This window comes from Bubalus bubalis, chromosome 2 (assembly GCF_019923935.1).
Source record: "Bubalus bubalis isolate 160015118507 breed Murrah chromosome 2, NDDB_SH_1, whole genome shotgun sequence".
NCBI classification, from domain to species: Eukaryota; Metazoa; Chordata; class Mammalia; order Artiodactyla; family Bovidae; genus Bubalus; species Bubalus bubalis.
This window is the reverse complement of record NC_059158.1, coordinates 115122319-115141299: the sequence shown is the minus strand read 5'-3', so window position 1 is coordinate 115141299 and position 18981 is coordinate 115122319. Positions and strand designations below refer to the sequence as shown.

Genomic DNA, 18981 nt, shown 5'->3' with positions numbered 1-18981 from the left:
GAATATTTATTATTATTTGGAACTATTCCAGGTATACCGTGGGAACCAGAATTTGCAGTGTATAGGAAGAGGGAGTGCTTAAAGAAGTTAAGAGTGTATAATATTTGGCTTGAATAGGAAATAGCAATGTGAACTTATATTTTCTCTTTAAAAAGTAAATGTTTCCTAACTCTGTACTTTGAAAAGGATCAAAAGTAAAGACAATCAGGTGGCAATGAGTATCCTTAACACTTGTTTGGGACTTCCTAAGTACCTTTCCCACTGAAGAAACCTCTTTCTAAGATAAATAGGTGATTTTAGGTCTAGGGCGGCAAACATTAAAAATGTGACATCTTTAATCTGGAAGCAAGGAGACTAAGAAAGACCCCTGGGGTGGAGTCAGAAGGACATAGGAGCCAAAGATGAGGTAGTTTGAGCATCAAAAAGAATAACAAGGACTTCCCTGTGGTCCAGTAGCTAAGACTCTGGGCTCCCAGTGCCAGGGGCTTAGGTTCAATCCCTGGTCAGGGAACTAGATCCCATATGCTGCGACTAAAAACCCTGCATGCTGCAGCTAAGACCTGGCACAGCCAAATAAATTAAAAAAAAAAAAAAAAAAAAGAATAATGACTGCAGTGGAGGGAATCAAACCAACAGAAAATTATCCATGAGTCCAGAATGATAGTCCAAGCAAGAAAAACCCACAAAATCAATTGATCACCTTTAGGAGTTGCTAGGACACCCACTTCATGACCCTGAAAAATAAAGGGAAAGAATCCAGTTTTGATCCTGCTTTCCTAGGACAAATTGTATTTGAAGATAATCAGATAGTTGATGAGAGAACATTGTTAATTATGGAGAAATCACAGCTAATAAATGCAAAAGGAATGAAAAATTAGAATATCAATGTCTTACAACTCTTAATAAGACAGTGGAGCAAGGCAGGGATTTTCAGTGATGGCAAAATCCATCAGTGAACAGGTTGATGGAAAACATCCTTATGTCAGAGGCAGTCTTGAATGGGGGAAACAGGGAAACGAAGCAGTTGGGAACCTTGATCTTGTTGAGGATGTGCCTGAGGTTGGAGAACTTGTAGAAAAAAAGCAGTGCCTCCCTGCTCCACCCAACCTCCAGAGCCTGCCCACAGAGAATTTGGCTGCACCCCTTAGAGAGGGTCCTTCCCTTCCCACATGACAAAGGGGCCAGATCCAGTCTAACCCCGTTGTTCCCACAGAACCTTCCATCCCCCGCCCTTTGGGTATATGTGGCTGTTCTCACAACCTGAAGCGGAGGGGGTGGGGTGTGGGGAACCATTCCTTTGAATAGAAGATAAAAGTGTCAAAAGTTTACCTATGTCTTGTCAATTAAAAAAAAAAAAAGTGAAACATTTACTAGTACTTAGAAGATGGGCTGATAGTAATCTTTACATAACTGAAGTAAAGCAACCCTGAAAATTCATCGGAAAGACTGATGCCGAAGCCCCAATACTTTGGCCACATGATGCAAAGAGCCAACTCATTGGAAAAGACCTTGATGCTGGGAAAGATTGAGAGCAGGAGGAGAAGGGGGTGACAGAGAATGAGATGGTTGAATGGCTCACTGACTCAATAAACATGAGTTTAAGCAAACTCCGGGAGGTGGTGAAGTACAGGGAAGCCTAGTATGCTGCAGTCCATGGGGCCACAGACAGTTGGACACCAACTAAGCTGCTGAACAAGTGTGCCCATACACTGTGGATGTATTTAGATTGTTCTCTCCTCATGGGATGGTTGCACAGGGAGAAGTTTGGAGACCACAGAAATAATGTTGTACTTGTAAAATCATTGTCATCAACTCCAGCTGCCTTGGGTGTTTGGCAGGTATGGAGTGCAGGGGGAGGGTGGGAAAGGCTGGTTAGAAAGGGCCCAGCAGGAGGATAAGGAGAGAGTAAAACACACCCACCATCGCTGAAGCATCTTTAGGAGCAGAGAAGTGAGACAGATGCTCCTGGTCAGATAGATACTGTTGAAGATTCAGAGAGCACACCTCACTTTGAGGCTGCTTATATTTCTCCTCTAGCTCATTTCCTCACCAAGTTGGTAGAGTTTCTACAAGTTGGAAAGGCTGGCTTTTCTTTACTGTTTTGCCCCAAATCTCAGAATTTCAGAGAACTATCTTCATGTATTCTGTTTGCCTTTGAGCATTTTTATGAGCATAGACTATTCCCAGCACCTTCCTACACAGCTTCTATAGGGGCAAACCAAATGGTCAGAGAATAGTAAGGGCATTTAATTAGATCTTTGAATGATGGTTTTTTCCCCCAGGAAGCTGAGCTGAGAAGTGTGGTTCCTACTCCCTCAGGGCAGGCCTCTTGTTCCTGCTTTTCCCTCTTGTCCATACGCTAGTATGGCTTTGAGCGTGGCTTCTGAACTGGACCCTGAGACCCTCTTCCTGCCCCAGAGCCAGCTCGGAAAAGCTCAGCTTGGATCAGGTTGTTCCTCCTTACAGACAGTGCCTTCCCTTTGCCCTTGGGGTTGGATTCAGAGTCCATAGCATAGCTCTCGAATCCTCCGTCTTCTCTCCCCACCACTGCCCTTCATCTGAACCTGGGCTCACCCAACAGCCTGCTGCTCTCTGAAGGTGCCCCTATGATTCCTCACCACCTTTGCCTCCTTTAGATCACCCCAATAGCAGGATTTTATTTTTTCTCTTGAAGTATGATTCCCTACATATTTCTAATCAAATAAAATAATAGTAATAATAATAACCTTATCACAAAAACAGGGAAAGCCTCCCCTTGGAAGAAGGTTCCCATACCCTAATATAAGCATTATTATCTTTTTTGAGGGGTACATTTTTACAGCATTGTAACATGCATACTATAATTTTGTGTCTCCTTTTTTTCCCCATTAATTTTCCACTTAATGCATCAAAAGTTTTTTTCAAGGTTGTACTTTTTCTTTGGCCATACCTCTTGGCATGTGGGATCTTAGTTCCCCAACCAGGAACTGAACCCATGCTTCTTGTAAGTGAAAGGGTGGAGTCTCAATCACTAGACCTCCAGGGAAGTCTTCAAGGTTCTACTTTTTTTTTTAACTTTTTATTTTGTACTGGGGTATAGCCAGTTAACAATGTTGTGACAGCTTTAGGTGAACAGCAAAGGGGCTCAGCCATACATATATATGAATCCATGAATACGTATATATGAATCCTATATTTTTAAACTAGTGTTTCCAGGGCTGTTTTTTGTAGTCTGCCAAGTAGACTTTGATTTATGTGGGGATACTTTTGCTATTTCTTGTTGAGAATTAATAGTTGCTTTTTATGGACTTGCTAGGGACTTGACCCTATATTTAGGCATTATTTCAGTCAATAGCCTTTAATCTGCTGTCTATACTGCTTTTACTAAGCTCCTGAAGGCATGCTCTTGTTTTTCTCAGTCCCAAACAAGGTGCATTATACCCCAGTAAAGGAATGAAAGAAATCTGCCCACACAGAAAAATCAAATGGAGAAGTCATCTGCCTATACCATTTACAAGAGAAAATAAAACCCTGAAGTTGGTGTCTTGCATTTTGAATTCTCCCGTGTTTGGATAATGTTCTGGTTATCTGCGTGATGCCCTCATTCACAGCTTCTTCTGGCTAATGTGAAAACATGAGCAGTGATAAAACATCTTCATCTAATTGCATTATCTTCCTCTCTTGTTGTGGAGACTATGACTGAAGGTAGCAATAGCAGAAATTACCAGAGTCCTCATTCCTGGTTTCAGGCAAATTGCATCTCAGGTGTGTATTTACCTCCTGTCATTGAAAAGTTTCAGTAACATTTATTAGTCTGTTTTAGCAACCTCACTGTTCATATCACTGTCCTAGAATATTTCCAGTTGAGGCAAAGTCTTGTTTACATTATTTTTACTTAAGTAATTTTTGAGAATTTGCCTTCTGGCTGCTCGTGTCATGTAGTACAGGCTGGGGGATGTTCAGTATTTGTTGGCACATGTGGAAATTTGGAAGCTGTGGTAGTTGAGTGAGGAACAGAGTGGAGGGGCTCTGGAGGCATTAACGCCTCCCGGTTTCACCTCCACCCCCTTTCCTTTTGCTATCCTACCTCAGCCCCGCTGGCCTCTTTGATGTCGTCCTGCCTCTTCTCGGCTTTTAGGTGTCCCCCAGGACAACACCAGGCCATCGCAGGCGCTGTTCCTTTGTCTGGGAGCCCTGTGCCTCCCCCTCACCCTGCGCACCCTCCAGGGAGGTGCTGTCCTCTGGAAAGCCTTCCCGCCCTGAGCCACACTCTCCTGCCCCGTGTCCTCCCCACTCCCATGTGCCAGCCCGGATCGCACCTTGTGGTCTCCACGAGCATCATCACTGCTGAGTCTTCCACATCTGAAGCAATATCATAGGTGATCAATGTGTGTTGAATTAATGAATAAAGAACAGATAGACGCAACCACAGAATGGAGTTAATTAAAATGTCAGTCACATCCTGACCCTCCTATTTCCACAGTGACGTAGCCTCTCACTGGAGGGGAAGATGAGTCACCCCAGTAGCCTCAAGGCCTGAAGGGGTCTGGCCCCGCTACTCCCCTGGCCTCATCTTTTACTCCATGCTCTCTTACTCACTTCTCTCTAGCATCCTTATTGTTTTTTAGGTGGGCCAGACACACTCCTACTCTAGGACCTTTGCATTGATTGCTCTATCTTCCAAACATTGTTCCCTTTAATTGGGTCTGTGGCTCAAATGTCACTTCAATGAGACTAATCCTGACCCCCTTCCCCTTTTTAAAATGCAACTCTTTTCTCTGCAACTTCTTACACCCCTTCCCTGCTTTCTTTTCCTCTAATTGCTTTACCATGCAGCATTTATACTTCACAGACTTCTGTTAATTTTCTCTTCCTCTGCCGGATTCTGATAGTGTTGGTACGAGTTTTGTCTATTTTTTCCATCGCTGAGACTCCAACACTTTGAAGACTATCTGGCACATAGTAGGCATTCAGAAAATACTTACTGATTTAATTAAATTGAATGATCATGTCTGTTCTGTTTTTAGACCATGCAACAATGTAGGGAAAAATAAGGAAGGTACAAATGTACAAATCTTAAGATTACACTATATAGCACAGGGAACTATATTTAATATCCTGTAATAACCATTACAGGATATTAATAACCATAATGGAAAAGAATATGAAAAAGAATATATATGTATATATACATAACTGAATCACTTGGCTCAGTTTAGTTCAGTCATTCAGTCATGTCCGACTCTTTGCTACTCCGTGGACTGCAGCAAGCCAGGCCTCCCTGTCCATCACCAACTCCTGGAGCCCACTCAAACTCATTTCTATCGTGTGGGTGATGCCATCCAACCATCTCAACCTCATCTCATTGAGATGGGATGAGAATCACTTGGCTATACAGCAGAAACTCACACAACATTGTAATTCTACAATACTTAAATTAAAAAAAAAAAAATCTGAGAGTACAGAAGCTTCTTGAAGCAAGTGACCTCAGGTTACTCTCCCTTGTCTTCCCACAGAATTTATTCACACGGTTAGGTTTTCAAGAGTTGTTGAAGTCTTACTGATGGTTGTTGTCGCTGACATTCTAACTCAGTTTCTCCAGGGACTTGGGGCTTGCAGCTGAGTCAGAATAGTGGCTTGTAGACCAAAACTTTTGCCTGACAAAACAGGAATTTTAGAAACAAGCTAGTTTCATTTCATACAAATGACGAACATGCTGGCTTCAGCCAAGGATGCATTGCTTCCATGTACGACTTTATTTTTAGAGGCTGACAAGCAGAGGAGCTATTTGTGATTCAGACGGCCTTTTTGGCCTTTAACTTGGATCAGGAGGGCTCTTGCCTTTTACTTCTGTGCAGACCAGTGAGTAATAGGATCAGCCTTGCAGTTCCTTCAGTCTGAGTCTCAGCCTTCAGGAATGATGTTCTTCTAAGGGGTCCATTCCCTCCTAAATTGCTTTTTGACACTTGAAAAATTTACTCTGGTGTGCCTTCTGTCAACAGTTCAGATGCTCATCCTTTTCAACTCAACTGAACATAATAGTTTCCCCAGCCTATATCCAGCCTCCTATCTCTCAAAGAGCCTAGCATCACTACCATTTGGGGAAAAAACATCAGTTTTGGTGAAATTTGAAACGTCACATCACTATGTACAGTTTTTAAAATCAGATTGCTTCTTGTGTGATGTAACTTTATTTTTTTGATGGAGTTTTTTCTGTCATGTCAGTTTCATCATCATCAGAATCAGCATCAATATTGTGAATGCCGGGCAGCCAATATTCTTCCCCGTTTTGTTATGAAATTTGCGAAATATTTTGAAAGTGGAGGGGGGTGGGGAGAAATGTACAATGGAATCCCACAGCCTGGACTCTGCAGGTAACAGTTTGCTGTATTTGTTCCATGACCTGTGCATCCATATGTTTATCTTCTCCCCATCCATCAATCCAACTTTTTCTTTTTTGCATAAAAGAATACTTAACCTTTAGATATTGCAGCATGACATAATAACTAGAGTTCAATACTGGTCACCAAATGAGTTGTGTTTATTTTTATGTATTTCACTGAATTACTCTGTTTACTTATTTACTTTCTTTCTCCTCAATGAGGGGAGTTTCATCCATGCTTATGCTGTTCACTGGTCCATCTTTAACTCCTAAGCTGTTGCCTGGTCCATAGTAAGTGCTCAGTAAATGTGCTGAATGTTGAATGAATGAGGATATTTCGAAACTTGTGATGTTAGAATTTTAAAAGCCCAAATGACTGATTTGTTTCCCTTCTTCCCAACACTTTGTGACCTAGATTTTAAAAAAAGATATGCTCATTTATCTATTTAATAAATATTCATTGAACACCTGTACTATACCAGGCCTGAGCGAGGTTCTAGGATAGGGTGGTGAGCTACCTTCAATAATGATGAATCTTGAGAAGAATGGGCTTTGGTTTGGGAGCTTGTGTACAAAGAATGTGCTGCTGGAAATGGTTCAGGCAGCATGGCCTCTGCTGCCTAATAATGGAGCTCTGCCTATGAAGTCAGCCACACCAGGTAATTAAACATTCATCATTAATCAACAAGCTTAATCATTCGTGCAAACAAAAAATATTTTCTCAATGCCTACTATGCTCTGAGCCCCCAAGAGTCAGAGACACACAAAATATGACTCAGTCCTCAAGGAGTATATAGCCATAAGAAGAAATAGTGATGTGTGACAAGAACTCTAACTCTTCCTGATCTAAGAAGAAAGTTACTTACCTCAGTCTTAGAGAGTCAGGAAACGCTTCACCTGAGAGGTGATGAGAGCTGAGACTTAAAGGGAAGCAGAAGTGATAGACGTGCCAGACACATGCCAGCAGGAAATAAGATGGGGAAACATGGCATTAAAAGCCCCAAGTAGGTCATCATGGAGCAGAGGGGCCTACAGAAGGGTGACCTGAAATGATACAAATGCTGGGCCCTGCTTCCCCCTGAAGGAAGCGAAGCTTTTCAGCAGAAAACTATCATAGTCACATACTTGTTTCAAAGAATACCTTGTCAGGCAACAGAGAACATGAACTGGAGTTAGGGGACAGTGAGAAAGAAATGAAGGGGCCAAGGCTGGAGATATGGAGACTACTTGGAAATCCACTGCAGAAATTACCAGGGTGCAGTGATGTTCAATATTTGTTGATCGAGACAGTCAAAAATTGGAAAAAATCCTAAGTGTGGTAGGGTGTCGTAGAATTTCTCAAGGGTTTGTTGGTGCTTGTCACTGGCAATTGTGATGCTGAGAATTGAAACTGGCTTTCAGTTCAGTCAGTTATAGTCACTCAGTCGTGTCTGATTCTTTGCGACCTTATGGACTGTAGCACACCAGGCTTCCCTGTCCATCACCAACTCCCAGAGCTTGCTCAAACTCATGTCCATCGATTCGGTGACGCCACCCAACCATCTCATGCTCTGTCGTCCCCTTCTCTTCCTGCTTTCAATCTTTCCCAGCATCAGGGTCTTTCCTAATGAGTCAGTTCTTCGCATCAGGTGGCCAGAGTATTAGGGCGTCAGCATCAGTGCTTCCAATGAATATTCAGGATTGATTTCCTTTAGGATTGACTGGTTTGATCTCCTTGCAGTCCAAGGAACTCTCAAGATTCTTCTCCAACACCACAATTCAAAAGCATCAATTCTTTGGTGCTCAGCTTTCTTTATGATCCAACTCTCATATCCTTACATGACTACTGGAGAAACCACAGCTCTGACTATATGGACCTTTGTTGGCAAAGTAATGTCTCTGCTTTTTAATATGCTGTCTAGGTTGGTCATAGCTTTTCTTCCAAGGAGCAAGCATCTTTTAATTTCATGGCTGCAATCACATCTGCAGTGATTTTTGAGCCCAAGAAAATTAAGTCTGTCACTGTTTTCATTGTTTCCCCATCTATTTGCCATGAAGTGATGGGACCGAATGCCATGATCTTTGTTTTTTCAATGTTGAGTTTTAAGTGAGCTTTTTCTCTGTCTTCTTTCACTTTCATCAAGAAGCTCTTTAGTTCCTCTTTGCTCTCTGTCTAAGGGTGGTATTGTATGTATATCTGAGATTATTGATATTTCTCCTGGCAGTCTTCATTCCAACTTGTACTTCATGTAGCCTGGCATTTCTCATGATGTACTCTGCATATAAGTTAAATAAACAGGATGACAATATACAGCCTTGACGTACTCCTTTCCTAATTTGGTGCCAGTCCATTGTCCCATGTCTGGTTCTAACTGTTGCTTCTTGACCTGCATACAGATTTCTCTTGAGGCAGGTAAGGTGGTCTGGTATTCCTATTTCATTAAGAATTTTCCACAGTTTGTTGTGATCCACACAGTCAAAAGCTTTAGCATAATCCATGAAGCAGAAGTAGATGTTTTTCTGAAATTCTCTTGCCTTTTCTGTGATCCAACGGATGTTGGCAATGTGATCTTTGGTTCCTCTGCCTTTTCTAATTTCAGCTTGAACATCTGGAAGTTCTCGGCTCACATACTGTTGAAGCCTAGCTTGGACTATTTTCAGCATTACTTTGCTAGCTTGTAAAATGAGTGCAGTTTGCAGTAGTTTGAACATTCTTTGGCATTGCCTTTCTTTGGGATTAGAATGAAAACTGACCTTTTCCAGTCCTGTGCCACTGCTGAGTTTTCCAAATTGGCTAGCATATTGAGTGCAGCATTTTCACAGCATTATCTTTTAGAATTTGAAATAGCTTAGCTGGAATTCCATCACCTTCACTAGCTTTGTTCATATTCTTCCTAAGGCCCACTTGGGTTTGCACTCCAGGATGTCTGGCTCTAGAAGAGTAATCACTCCATCTTGGTTATCTCGGTCGTGAAGATCTTTCTGTACAGTTCTTCTGTGTATTCTTGCCACCTCTTCTTAATATCTTCTGCTTCAGTTAGGTCTATACCATTTCTGTCCTGTATTGTGCCTGTCTTTGCATGAAATGTTCCCTTGGTGTCTCTGATTTCCTTAAAGGGATCTCTAGACTTTTCCATTCTGTTGTTTTCCTCTATTTCTTTGCATTGATCACTGAGGAAGGCTTTCTTATTTCTTCTTGCTCTTCTTTGGAACTCTGCATTCAGATAGATATATCTTTGCTTTTCTCCTTTGCCTTTCTCTTGTCTTCTTTTCTCAGCTGTTTGTAAGTCCTCCTCAGACAACCACTTTGCCTTTTTGCATTTCTTTTTCTTGGGGGTAGTTAGAGTCACTGCCTCCAATACAGTGTTACAAACCTCTGTCCATAGTTCTTCAGGCACTCTGTCTATCAGATCTAATCTCTCGAATCTGTTTGTCACTTCCACTGTATAATTGTAAGGGATTTGATTTAGGTCATACCTGAATTGCCTAGTGGTTTTCCCTACTTTCTTCAATTTAAGTCTGAATTTGCCAGTAAGGAGTTCATGATCTGAATCACAGTCAGCTCCCAGTCTTGTTTTTGCTGACTGTATAGAGCTTCTCCATCTTCAGTTGCAAAAATATAAACAATCTGATTTTGGTATTGACCATCTGGTGATGTCCATGTGTAGAGTTGTCTCTTGTGTTGTTGGAAGAGGGTGTTATTATGGCCAGTTAATTCTCCTGGCAAAACTCTGTTAGCCTTTGCCCTGCTTCCTTTAGTACTCCCAAGGCCAAGCTTGCCTATTACTCCAGGTATCTATTGACTTCCTACTTTTGCATTCCAGTCCCCTATAATGAAAAGGATTTTTTTGTGTGTTTTTTTAGTGTTAGTTCTAGAAGGTCTTGTAGGTCTTCATAGAACCATGCAACTTCAGCTTCTTTGGCATTAGTGGTTGGAGCATAAACTTGGATGACTGTGATATTGAAAGGTTTGCCATGGAGACGAACAGAGATCATTCTGTCGTTTTTGAGACTGCACCCAAGTACTGCATTTCAGACTCTTTTGTTGACTATGATGGCTACTCCATTTCTTCTAAGGGATTCTTGCCCACAGTAGTAAAGGTAATGATACTCTGAATTAAATTTGCCCATTCTGATCCATTTTAGTTCACTGAATACTAAAATGTCGATGTTCACTCTTGCCATCATTTGTTTGACCACTTCCAATTTGCCTTGATTCATGGACCTAACATTCCAAGTTCCTATGCAATATTGTTCTTTACAGCATTGGACTTTACTTCTATCATCAGTCACATCCACAGCTGGGCGTTGTTTTTGCTTTGGCTCAGCCTCTTCTTCAGTAGCATATTGGGCACCTGCCGACCTGGGGAGTTCATCTTTTGGTGTCATATCTTTTTGCCTTTTCATACTGTTCATGGGGTTCTCAAGGCAAGAAAACTGAAGTGGTTTCCCATTCCTTTCTTGAGTGGACCACATTTTGTCAGAACTCTCCACCATGATTCATCCCACTTGGGTGGCCCTACATGGCATGACTCATAGTTTCATTGATTTAGACAAGGCTGTGATCCACGTGATCAGTTTGATTAGTTTTCTCTGATTGTGGTTTTTGCTCTGTCTGCCCTCTGATGGATAAGGATAAGAGACTTGTAGAAGCTTCCTGATGGGAGGAAACTGGCTTTAGGCAGAGCTGGATTCAGGCTTGGAGGATCTCTTCAGTCTCTACCTATTTCGCCTTAGCATTTCTCTGTCTTGGCGTTATTCTCAGGCAGGCTGTCCTCTCACAGACACAGAGAAGGCATTTACAGCTCAGGATGTCTGCCCTGCCAGCTCAGTGACTGTAGCAGAAAGATCTTGACCCCAAAAGTAGCTGCCACTCATCATGGAGCAACCATGACAGATGGAACTTGGGTTATAAACCCGTCTTTCAACTGAGCCATGGTCAGGTAGAGTTCTCTTGGTCCAGTGCCCATCCTTGGAGGCATGGGGAGCTGGGGAGACAAGGGATCAGGACTGGCACCAGTTCAGGCCATCTGAATGGAACAGAATTGCATGGCTGGTTGGGAAGGGCAGTTAGTTCCACACAGCGATGCTGGCAGACCAGAACTAGGGGCATTCCATCTAATGGGGAGAGTCCAGGGGCTGAAGCACTGTGCCGCTTTAACAAGCTGTGATGGGCTGTGGTTATTACCCCTAGAAAGATGCCTATGGCACATTGTGTAAGTGAGAAGAGAAATTCACAAAAGAGTAGGTGCAGTAAGATCCAATTTTGGTTTGAGGATTAAAAAGGCTCCATGAGTCTAGAAAAAAAGGAGCCTAATAGTAGTTATTTCTAGGTGGTAAAATTGATGGGTGACATCTTTCTTTCCTTCTATCATTCTCTCTTGTCTGAGAAAAGTCATACACTGAGACTATGTTTCTATTTAAAGAAAAGAAAAACGTATCGAAGTTTTGACAGGACTTGATGAGGTCATAACTAGGTAGGTGAAGAGGAGAGAAGGAGATGATGGGTTTTCAGAAGCTGACATCCCCTGGACTTGGTGACTGACTGGCTGTGGGGCTGCAGAGGGAGGCCAGCTGGCCCTGCAATTTCTGCCCTTGGTGACCAGGTGGCATGGGGGTCCCCAAAGCTGCAGGGCCAGCTGCAGTTGGAGGCTGGCAGACATCTGTTAGAATGAATTTTGTACTTCTTAGAGATGTTTAGAACTGACTGTTTGAAAAATCAGACCTGGGAGAATTTATGCCATTGAAAGAAGGCTTAGTTTGACCTGATAAAAATTGTGAATTACATTTCCAAAGAGGCCATTATAACTGCCTGGTGAATATGGTGTATCTATCCCTCTTTTATTAAGTAGTTGGTAAGCTTCATGAAGGCAGAAACTCATCTTTATGTTTTAATTCCTCAATACCTAGCACATAAAATTGGTTCGCAGAAAGAGTCCTCTAAAATGTGTGTCAAGTCAGGAAGATCCCCTGGAGAAGGGAATGGCAACCCACTCCAGTATTCTTGCCTGGAGAATCCCATGGACAGAGGAACCTTGTGGGCTACAGTCCATGGGGTCACAAAGAGTTGGATACCACTGAGCGACTGACACTTTCACTTTTCAAACTAACAGTAAATCTTTAAAAAAATCGTTGCGGGAGTCAGCTCAGAAACAATGTCCCTTCCAGTTGCTGCATAGAAAAAATCAGCTCGGTTCCATATACATATAACATAAGTTGCTCAAGAAACTGAGGAAAGACTCCATATTGTTGTTGTTCAGTTGCTGCATCATGTCTGACTCTTTATAACCCCATGGACTGCAGCACACCAGGCTTCCCTGTCCTTTGCTTTCTCCCAGAATTTGCTCAAACTCATGTCCATGGAGTCAGTGATGCCATCCAACCGTCTCATCCTCTGTCACTCCCTTCTCCTCCTGCCCTCAATCTTTCCCAGCGTCAGGGTCTTTTCTAGGGAGTCAGCTCTTTGCATCAGGTAGCCAAAGTACTGGAGTTTCAGCTTCAGCATCAGTCCTTCCAATGAATATTCAGGACTGATCTCCTTTAGGATGGACTGGTTGGATCTCCTTGCTGTCCAAGGGACTGTCAAGAGTCTTCTCCAGCACAATTAGAAAGCATCAATTCTGAAGACTCCATATATATATTTATACTTGATTGTTCCTTCATGTATATCCTGGTCTGCCTTATAAGATTATTTTCTTATAAAGCGTGTTTACCATTACGGTTCACAGAGTCCAGAAAATAAGATACTTGGCGTCTGAAGCTGTGTATTAAAGTGCTTTAAGAAGGCTGGATTCTGGGAACAGCTGGTCTGACTCTGAATCCCAATGTTGCCACTTCCTGGCATGTCCACTTGGATAGTTTAAGTGACTCTCTCTGTTTTCTCATCTGTACAAATATGTTATAAGGTTTTTGTGAAGATATAATGAAATGATCACTATAAAGTGCTCAGATTGTCAGCTATTTTTTTTTTTTAATCTTATTTGTTTACCTCCTAGGATGGAGTGATTTCCAAAAGTACAGGATTTCCTGTGTCTCATTTATGATGGGATTTCTTTGATTTACCTTGAAATGTTAATACCCTCCCTTTGAACCCCTCCCAACACAGCTGAAGTTTGTGTTCCCTTCTGAAAGCAAAGCAAAAAACAAAGCTTGGCCTGAGGGTAGGTCTCCACAGAAAGGTCCTTGCAGATCCTTCAGCCTGCACTTGTGGCTTGTGGTTTACTATATGCAGCTTCAGGAAGGAGGCTTGTGTCAGATGGAGGCTCTTGAAGGGCTTGTCACCAGGCAGACACCCAGCTCCTTGGAGGCCAGGCATACCTGCTCTGTGGTTACTTCCAAGTCCCCTGCTGGGCAAATCTCAGGCGAGCATCTGCTCATGTTGCAGACTCTCAATGTCCCGGGACAGGTCCACTGTGGCCTGGAAAGAGACATGGCTGATCTGCCTGGCGCTCGTGAAGTGTGGCAGTGTGTTTGTAAGTGCTACCGTATTTCTCCTTAAGTCTCACCTGAGCTGCTTAAATGGCTCCTGCAGGTTGTCAGTCCCCAAGTGTATACCTGGGGACAAGAGAAGAGTTGAAGTAAGGTGTGTGGATGAAAACTTCAGAGGAGAGCTTGTGTGTGTAATTCTTTCTTCATACAGTGTCCAAGTTAGTTTAATACCAAATGGCCAGTCATAAAATAGTAAAAGCCCACCATTCCCCACAAGTTTTTTTGAGTAGATTGTTTACTTCCCCTCCCTCTTATTGTTCAAGCTGTGGGGAATCTTTGACACAGAAATATAAAGAGACAATTTTTTTTTTTCTTCTTGGGTCTTCATGATCATTTTCTTTTTGAAGCACCTTAGTACCTGATCTATTTTTCTAACCTGTTAAGTGTTTTAGATGCTAGATTATTTCATTTTTTAAAACAGGCCCACCTAGAGATTAGATAACGGAACTGCAGAAACAAATATCTAAAGCATGGAGCTTAGTCACCACATACATTTTCTGAAGACAAAACCACAATTTCAAAGTTTAAAGCATCAGATTCTATTTCAGAATTTCTACAATGGATCAAAAGTTTTAGAAAGAGATTTTTTTTTTAAACTGCCTTATCAACATTTCAAATGCACACAGGCTCTCTGCCCCTCCCCTAAACCCCTTCAAACCCCCTCTTCCAGCTCTTCCAAAAGGGGGAGAAATAAAAAAGCGACCATTGCCTCTTGTTGGCAGTAGAATTTATTCAGTAATTTACTTTCCAGCCAACTGCAGCCATTGCCATTGCCTCTGGGCACTTGTTCAAAAACGCAGAAATGAAATAACAGATTGGCCAGACCGCACACAACTCCCCAGTCACAACCCTATTATCTCCTCGTTCTGTCACCCCCATTAAGCAGCAGCCTAGGAGACAGGCTGGTGATCACAAGTATTTATGCAGCTTCTTCACGTCCACGGCTCAGGGCTCTCTGCCCAGCTCCCTCGTTCATCTTCTTGCGGGTGCCTGAGGCGGACCTGGGCCTTCAGGTCCCTGGAGCATCTTAAAGGGCTTCTGTGCCCTCTTCCTGCCTGGGAAACTCCTGAGAAAACCAAAGCAAGACACGGGAAGCAACTTCTGCCTCCGGTTGTGGGTTGTCAGCCACCCACCTATGACCGAATAGGGTGGGAGTGTCGCTGTGTAGATTTTATTAAATATTCAGTCTCTCTCCATTTAAGTTATTTTTAGTTCTGTTCAAGTCAAAGTCAAGCCAAGCAGTTGCTTTTCCTGTGGTGGGGCCTCTGCTGGGTTGTCATCTTCTGCAGGGTTCTGTTGCCAGAGGTTTGGAGAAGAGAGAAGGGTCTCTGTTTCCCCGAGAGAGACTGTTTTCTGATGGTTGCCTTCTGGTGAAATTCCTTTTTAAAATTATGGACACGAGAGAGAAATGTTTGCGAAGGGTATGGGCTTGCTTTCTCTCTTTGTCAGGTGTTAAAACAGAGAAGTTTTAGGGACTTCTTTAGCAGTCCAGTGGTTAAGACTCTGCACTTCCAATGCAGGGTTTGATACCTGGTTGGGGAACTAAGATTATCCCACACGTGGTGTGGCCCAAAAAAGAAAAGAATAAATAAATGAAAAAAAATAGAGAAGTTGTAGAATTCAAATGATGAATGATCCAGAGGAACATGCCTTTTCTCTTCCAGAGTTGTCTATCTTGGAGACTAGACATGCTTTCTTAGGTTGGTTGGCTTTTCAGAAGTGGTTCACAGCCTGGTGAGCTTCACCTTTTATTCTGTCTTCATTCCATTCATCCATTCAGAATTACATCTTTCATTAGTGAATGATTCTTAGAGGCGGTGCAGAGTGTGGGTGATGTTGCCTGGTTCACTGGACGGTGAGTACGGTTGGAGTTGGAGGAGAGTGTGCAGGGTCTGCTGACCTTGTTTGGGATCGTGGACTCAGCCCCGCTCCCTCCAGGTTTCCAGCCACTAGTTAGTATAACCTGGATGAGGGCATTTCTGTCGGGAACCAGTGTCTTTGTGCTGAGGAGACAGGATGGAGGGGAGTTCGCAGCTGAATGGTTTTTAAATAGATGGACTTTCCACTGAGAAAAGCAGGGTTGGGCTTGGGTTAATCCATCCTGGAGAGAATTAGTTCTATGTGAAGGTGGAGTTGGGGCTGGTTGGGAGCAGGCCACTCCCTTGAACCCCCTCCCAGGTAAGAAAGAACGAGGTAACATGAAAACATTTAATTATGCTTGCGACAGCTTGAGTGAAATTGGTAATGGTTGGTGTTTGTTCCTGCTGATTGAATTTTAACTGCCATGTCCCGTCCTCTCCACACCAGCTCACACTCCAGACAACAGCTTCCTGGGCTTTGTGGTCGAGCAGCACTTGAACTCCAGCGACATCCACCACATCAACGAAATCAAGAGGCAGAACCAGTCACTCGTGTACGGCAAAGTGGACAGCTTCTGGAAAGTGAGTCGGCCTGTGTGCATGCCTCTCGCTCTCAAAAGAAACTTGCTGTGTAATTTAATTCAGCTTTGATCCAGGGAATAATCAAGCCAAGTGCCCACAGCTTAACAGGGTCTGCTTAGAAATAAACAAGAGCATGCAGGGATTTGGACCGATGGGTATTTGGGTGTCTGATCAAAGCTGTACCTGCTCATCTGTATGGTGGCTGCCCCACAGGGCCCCTCATCCTTTGCATGTTGAAAGTGACATGTGTCGGCTCCTCTCCCATCCTAGGCTTGCTCCTGGAAGCCCGGGCCCCTCAGAAGCTGCATGCATTTCTGGAGCAAGGCATTGCACAGGGAAACCCTTTGCCAAGTGACTCATTTCCTGTGCCTTCTGTGAAATGGTTCATAAGGGGAGGCAGCCTCCTTTGCCTGGGGAGGGCGTTGGCCCTCACATCCTCTTGGCTTTGGTCACTAGTGTGGTCAGTACTCAACTAACCAGGGAAGGGAGATGCCTGCCTGGGCTGATGGCAGACAGTTTACTTGAGGACATCTTGGTTGAAGCAGCATTCTTGGCCACAGGCTGAGCCAAGTTTTCCAAGAACGTTGGATTGTTGGGCCCTTGGGGGCCCCTTGGTTCTCCTGGGTGATTTCCAGGCCCCGTCTGAAAAAGATACGATAAAAAAAAGAAATGGATTGGGGGTGTGACCTGTCCACATGGCATGCAAAGGAAAGTCTTTCTTAGCATGTAGATGTTGCGAGTTTTTTTGGAAGATATGTTTGTACAAGACAGAACAGTCTCCAGGACTTGGAAAATATGTGTCTTCCTAAACATAAAAGTTATTCGCTTTCTGGAATGATCAGGGACTGTGGTCTCCTGGTCCCATGTCTCCCTTACTCAGGAAGCTGGAAGTCTGACCGCTGAGGGAGCACACGTGATGTACACAAAGAAGATTCCCTTGCTCTTGGTTATCTGACCTCGTGTTCAGAAAAGAGAAAGTACTACCACCCCCTCTTCAGTTCTAAGTGCTAACTATGTGGAAGGGACAACACGTCGGCCTATTTCCAGGGAAGCTAATTTATTTCCAGATAACTGCCTTTGCTGTAAACAGCTAGAATCCTGCTTTGGTTTAGTATAGTGGTTCTCCGGTGGGGACATCGGGCAATGTCTAGGGACAATTTTGGTTGTCTTGACAGAGGGTAGGGACCCCTGGCGTCTACTGGGTAGAGGTCAGGGATGCTGCTGAACCACCCAAGAGTGCACAGAACAGCCCCACAGCAAAGAAATACCTGTCACAAAATGTCAATAGTGCCGAGGTTGAGAAACTAGGGCTGGTTAACAAGATTTATTTTCTAATATATTATTCCATGTGTTCTCCTCTCAAGTAAAATAAAATCAGCTGAGATTATAAATGATTACTTAAGATGTTCCCCTGAATGTATACATCTTTGTTTCCTTTGTGTTAAAATCAGCCCTTTGTGAATGGAGCATTTTTCAGCTCCTCAGGAGTAAAATAAAATCAGCTGAGATTATAAATGGTTACTTAAGATGTTCCCCTGAATGTATACAGCTTTGTTTCCTTTGTGTCAAAATCAGCCCCTTATGAATCGAGCATTTTTCAGCTGCCATTCAGGTGAACTTGGGTTTAAAAGTGCACATTGGATATTGTCATTGTCTGCTTCATTGTAAAATAAGTGGATTGTAGTATTAGTTTTAAGACTTTCAAAGCTGGTTTTAGTAAGACTTGAACTCTTAAAAAAAAAAAAAATAGTAACTCCCTTCTCCCTCCTGTACCTGCTCAAAAAAAAGGTAGTTTGTATGTCCACGTGAACTTGAAACTACATTGGTTTTGGACCCAAGTGCAGCTTCCTCCTAGGTGCTTCTGGCAGCTTTTTCAGTTTCACAAGGGTCTTCCCAGCTGCTGCTGCTAAGTCGCTTCAGTCGTGTCCAACTCTGTGCGACCCCATAGACGGCAGTCCACCAGGCTCCCCCATCCCTGGGACTCTCAAGGCAAGAATACTGGAGTGGGTTGCCATTTCCTTCTCCAATGCATGAAAGTGAAAAGTCAAAGTGAAATCGCTCAGTCGTGTCTGACTCTTAGCGACCCCATGTGACTCAGTGGTTAAAAAAAAAAAAAAAATACAACTGCCAATGCAGGAGACTCAGGAGACACGGGTTCAATCTCTGGGTGGGAAGATCCCCTGGAGAAAGGCATGGCAGCCCACTCCAGTATCCAGTATTCTTGCCCAGAGAATCCCATGGACAGAGGAGCCTGGCGAGCTACAATCCATGGGGTTGCAAAGAGTCAAACATGACTGAGCCATCTAGCCCTAGAAAAACAAAACAGTCAATTGGTTCTGAAAGCTTTTCAGCCACCTTGGACAAAGTAATACTGCCACTAAAAGGATGATTTCCGTGATGCCAATCAGAATCCTAAACCACTAACCATGTTGGCCAAGAGATTTGGGGTGTGATTTGGAAATTCCTCCAAAACTCCACAGGTTACCTGACCTCCCATGTGCTGGAAGTATTACAAAAAATGGAGTAGCAGTGTGTCTACTTTAGAATTTGAGTGCCAAAAATCTGGGACATTGTTTCCCTTTTAATGCATTATAACTCCCCAACATTCTTTGAGGCTAAAGGCCCCAAAAGATGAAAAATACCCTAAAGTTTTCACATAAGTTCAGGACATCTTCTCAGGCTTTTGAACACGGCACAGTATATGAGAACTTA

General features: G+C 43.2%; 1 protein-coding gene across 16 annotated transcripts in view; it reads left to right on the top strand.

Annotated features, from left to right (window-relative positions):
• MGAT5 (alpha-1,6-mannosylglycoprotein 6-beta-N-acetylglucosaminyltransferase) overlaps positions 1 to 18981 on the top strand; it is a 390386-nt gene that overhangs the window by 259691 nt on the left and 111714 nt on the right. For all 16 annotated transcript variants that reach the window (XM_006062941.4, XM_006062939.4, XM_044936151.2 and 13 more), the window contains one exon: positions 16136 to 16269. In XM_006062941.4, the coding sequence (XP_006063003.1) occupies positions 16136 to 16269 (134 nt within the window). The remainder of the gene's footprint in view (positions 1 to 16135; positions 16270 to 18981) is intronic.